Below are 5,447 nucleotides of genomic sequence, written 5' to 3'. Positions count from 1 at the left end.
CTGGCCTTAAGTAAGAGATAATTCAACCTATAGGCACTGAGCTACTACCTTTCCATTTTAAGACTGGCTCGTTGGAAATGGAAATCGAAATATCCTAGTTCTACAATCGACTGAGGCATAATAGGAATGTAATCAATCCCTGCCTAGAATGATATCAAAATCTTCCATTTCTAACTCTACAAGATCTGCTAAGGTGACTTTTGAGAGACTATGACAAGGCAATTTTTTGTATACCCGTCTAGCTATAACTGGGTCACCAACTGGAGTAGAGACTGAGAAGGATTTTGAAAGAGTTTATGGAGTGACAGCTAAGATTACTTCTATAAGGAGATCATACCCACTCATGATAAGAATAGCAAGAAAGTGAAGTTTTTTCTTAAAACACTTTATAGCATCCCTCTCATTAGATGTGGTGCACTTTACATCCATAAAAAGGAATCTACTTAGTGCGGCTTTCTAGAAATCCAAGGAATCTTGAAACCAATGCTTTGATACCAAGTTTGTTACTCCCCGAGGCTACCCCTGGACATAAACACGGGACTTAGGATCATAAGTGACCCCAAGCTAACCCAGACCTGTCATATCATAAGCATACTAAAATATTATTGAATAAAATATACAATGCGGAAGCTTAAAACCATAATTAACTGAAAGTGGGGAATACCCAATACTAATCTGAATATGTAAAAGACTATTAGTTTAATAACAACTGGAGGATCAAACTCAAAACTAAAGCTGAAAGTAATGTTATGTCTGAAAAAAGCCTCTATTGACTAAACTTGGTGGGACATGCCCCAGGTAACTCTAGCAAAACCAAAAATTGAATAAAAAGACTAAAGTGTAAAGCATGTCTATTATCCTCGAATTATAAGGACTCACCACTGAAGCTGCTGAACTGAAGATCGAGAACCGATCTATGCATGATCTAGATGCTGAGTACCTGAACTTACATCATGAAATGATGTAGCGCAGCGTATGCATCAGTACTTGGAATATACTGAGCATGCAGGATATAAGGTATAGCTGAATAAAATACATAACTAAACAAAGCATACTGAGTAATAGCATAATATGAACTGAACATAAATTCTGGATTAAAAAGATTTTTAAATTATGTACTATTTCTATTATTTTATGTGATAACATGCTATGAGGCTTGTATGAGACTTTTCAGAGTCTTGTACGCTGTGTCACATCCGGGGTGTAGGATCGGGTCGTGATAAACATGGTATCAGAGAACAAGATTTTGGGATGGTTTTTTAGGATTGATGTCTCACAAGCCACGTCGAGTATAGTCTTGTTCATGATAGTGAATCGCGACACATTTACGAATGAGAGGCTATAAGACGTTAGGAAACTCACTTCTTTTATTACTCTTTAAGTCGTGCCTTAGACTTTTAACTCTATGAATGTCCTTTACATAACCCCTCTCTTGTGTTTATAGGATATGAATACAACAAGGGCGAACGCAAGAAGGATGGAAAAAAAGATTGTGAATGAGAGAGTTCCTCCCTAAGGTCCACAACGTAACCATGTTTCCAAGGCAATCAAGTTCCGATTGATCCCCCGGCTATGTTCAATGAATATGTTAGGTTGGCTCATTTCATGATGGCTCAAGCCGTAACTACTCAAGCCCAAGCAATGACGGCCCAAACCAATAGTGGTGTTGAGACTCATTTGAACCCTATTATGAGCACTATGGCTTCTAGGTTGAGGGACATTGTGAGGATGAATCCTCTGGTGTTTCTATGTTCTAAGGTGGGAGAGGATCCCCAAGAGTTTGTGGATGAGGTGTATAATGTAGTGAATGCTATGTGGGTGACTTTTAAAGAAAAGCGTAACTTGACACTTATCAATTGAAGGATGTTGCCCAAGTTAAGTTCACTTAATGGAAGAGAAATAGGCTGGTAGGAGCGGGTCCTATAGATTGGGAAGTGTTCAAGGAAGCATTCCTTGGTAGGTTGTTTCCCCATGAAAAGAGGGAAGCTAAGGTGAAGGAGTTTATCAATCTTAGGCAAGGTAACATGAATGTTCAAGAGTATTCTTTGAAATTTATCCTATTGTCTAAGTATGCTCCATCTTTGGTGTCTAACCCAAGGGATGAGATGCGTAGATATGTGACGGATGTGTCCGACCTAGTTGAGGAAGAATGTTGTACAACAATGCTCTATGAAGACATGAACATCTCTAGGTTTATGGTATATGCTCAATCAATTGAGGAGTCCAAACTTAAGAGAAAGAATAGGGACATGAAGAGAACTAGGTCCGATGAGCAAGGTCAACCAAGGTTCAAAAAGAGGGATTCTAACCAAGATTCTTCAAGCACTCCTAGGGTTAACCAAGAGAAAGGTAGTGGTTCTCCATTTCCTAAACCTATTTGCACCAATTATGGAAAGGAACACTATGTGAACTGCCTAGCCAGTACATATGGATGCTATGGTTGTGGAAAAAGTGATCACCAAGTGAAAAATTGCCCTACTCTCACGGCCAAAGGGAGAGCTGTCAAACAAGCTTCTCTTAATGGCTCGGACCCGTACGCTACAAAGAATAGTCGTTTCTATGCACTTCGGGCTAGAGAAGACAAAGGAGCTCTTCCGGATGGAGGCACCGGTTTGTTGATAGTTCCTTATAGTTGTGAATGTGTATTGAGGTTACGATGTTATTTTCATGTTAGCCTTAGTATGGGTTTACTCCCAAGAGGGAGATAGTATTTTGAATAGTAAGGTTGTTGAGAGTTCTAATATCCTTATCTTTTTTCCTTCTATTCCTATTCAAGCTTGACACCAAGAGTTCCTCGTAGCCTATTTCATGTTTTAGAGACATGTGTAATTATGTGTTTCCATTGTCTCCCTATGATATGCCTGTTCTTGATGAATCTATGTTGAAATAAGAAAATGAGTTTTTATGAATTATGTTCTTCATGTTGATGTGCATTTAGTAAGAGTTGCGTATATACTTAATGAGGTGAACTGTTGAACATGCCTAAATATGATTTTGAGAGTAATTGCAAAATGTGCCTAATGATGTTTTGATGAGCATGATTTGAGTTGGAGAAGGTAATTCTTATAATGAAATGAGAAAAGTAGATGTTTCGTGCATAGTGAGTTCGTAGATGTAGTTCCTACTTCCTTGTGTTGCATTGAGCTTACTGATGTGGAGTTGATGTTTCCTCCTATGATTTGTGCATTTACTATGATGTTACATGCATGATGGGCTGCTAGTCTAGAGTTTTTTTTCCCTAAAAGTGTTTAAAGTGTCATTCGAGGATGAATGTTCCTAAGGAGGAGATAATGTAACGACTCGAAAAACTAGTAAGAGAAACAAGAGCTTAACGAGTGTGTTGTTGAGTTTTTCATGGGGTTTTAGATTGTTAAATGAGTTCCCGAGTTTAGGTTGAGGGGCTTAGGGGTCAAACGTCAAGGTACGAATCCCCAAGGACCAACCAAGGGTCCTTGAGGAGGACCATAAAGTCTAACCCAAAAAGCTGTCAAAAATTTCATGACCTACGGATGGGACCTAAGCCCCGTAGGTCCATCCACACCTTGTGGGGGTGTTCCGTAGGTAAAAGGCCCCAAATGGTGAGTTCCATCCCCAAACCTCGGACCTTCAGGATGAGGCGTGAGCCCACCTATGGTCCGTAGGTCTGGGGGCATAGATCACCCCTGTGTTGCTGTCTAGATTCGGCCAAAGGTAAGGGTAGGTTAGTAAAATCCCAATTAATTAGTTATGAGTTGGGGACAGTTTATATTGATTTATTAGATTTATTTAAGGATTTTTAAAAGTATTAAACACCTTTTACAACTAATTATTCCCAAACACTCAGATTAGAAACTACCTCTCTTCCAAATAATTCTCTTTCTAGAAACCACCATTGTAGATGAAGGAGGCAAGGTATGAAGCTCAAGGTTTCACTTTTATCACACAAATTTCGTGGAGTTTCTTCCATAAAGATATGGTAGTCTTCATCCTCGATTAAGTTTCATTCAAGGAGCCCTCTCGAAAAATGATTTCAAGTTTCCAAAATCCCCCAAAAAGCTAGGGTTTCAATCCAAGCATGGGTTCAATTCCAAAACGTTTTCAAAGGTTTATATTTGATGAATTGTGATTTAATTCATGAGTTAATGCTGTTTTAAGATGAATTTTCCTATATGAACCCATGATTTCCCCAAAGTACTAAATTGTGAGTTTGTGATTTTGGTTGAATGATTATGAAAGAATATTGAATTGTTTATGTCTATATTGAATTAATTATTGAGTCATGTTGTTCCCCTTATATAATGTATTATTCTAGATGTTTGGGTTGAGATTTATTTATAGCTTTGGAGGGAAGTTTTATGAAGGATTTATGTATGATTATGATGTGAAGTGTATGCATGTGATCTCAACGAAAATATTATGATCATGTTTAGAATGTAATTGTGTTATTATTGAAAGATTATTCTCAATTAACACTCATTAATGATGATGATAGAATGTCAAGGGTTTCTTAAATGTAATGTTGCATCTTAAAACGTAGGCTTAGGCATCCTCTTCTTGTATAAATGAAAGTAATGTGGATTATTGTATCTTGAATTGGTAGGCATCCTCTTCTTGTATAATGAATGTTTCTTGACTTAATGAATATTAATCGATAGGCCAATGACATTCCTTTCATAAATGACTAATGAATGTGATCTAAGGATATGTCTTGAATAGATAGGTTTATGACATTCCTTTCATAATGAGCCAATGAACTAATGTAATGATGACTCTTGAATCGATAGTCTTATGACATTCCTTTCCTAAAAGAGTCAATGAACTAATGTAATAATGAATGTTGAATCAATAGGCTTATAGCGTTCCTTTCATAAGGATTCAATGAGCTATCTTAATAATGTGCCATGAATCGATAGGCTTATGCCGTTCCTTTCATGTGTAATAATGTACCTTGGGTCGATAGGCCAATGGCATTTCTCTCAGGTACAGTATTGTTAATGTGAATGAACTACTCTATGGGAATGAAGGTTAAGCACCGAATGGATACGGTAAGATGGAAACTCTCCCCACGTTAGTCTTGGGTTTCAATGAACAACTTTCTTACCCCATAACTATGTGCCAACATAGGATATTAGCTAGTGGATCCACCTAAGCTAAAATCTTACCAGTCCTACCTTAGGCAATTAGACCACCTCTTTACGGTGTGGGGTTATGACACCGAATTCCATGTCAAGCTCGCATGATCTATGTCGGTTAGTGCTTATTCTCATGTGAGATACGTGCTATAGTTACTTGAGAGGTTCTATTAAGTGTGGGTGGTAGTATGGGATGCCATCCATGCATTGCACGAGTAGGCTTTGAGAGGCTATGGTGTGATTCTCCAATGTCTTAATGTATAATGAATGAAGGTGCTCAGAAGGTAGCTTATGAAGAATGTTGACTTAAATGCTTAACGTAATGATGCATGCTTT

At 37.9% G+C, this 5,447-nt stretch overlaps 1 protein-coding gene across 1 annotated transcript; it reads left to right on the top strand.

The window, feature by feature from the left end:
• The first annotated feature begins 2,024 nt into the window (after positions 1 to 2,024).
• Positions 2,025 to 2,708, top strand: LOC125869647 (uncharacterized). The gene has a single exon (XM_049550105.1). It carries the CDS (start codon positions 2,025 to 2,027, stop codon positions 2,706 to 2,708), a length of 684 nt encoding a protein of 227 aa, XP_049406062.1.
• The last annotated feature ends 2,739 nt before the right edge of the window (positions 2,709 to 5,447 follow it).

Source organism: Solanum stenotomum, chromosome 7 (genome assembly GCF_019186545.1).
Source record: "Solanum stenotomum isolate F172 chromosome 7, ASM1918654v1, whole genome shotgun sequence".
Taxonomy (NCBI): Eukaryota; Viridiplantae; Streptophyta; class Magnoliopsida; order Solanales; family Solanaceae; genus Solanum; species Solanum stenotomum.
This window is presented reverse-complemented; position numbering and strand designations above follow the sequence as displayed.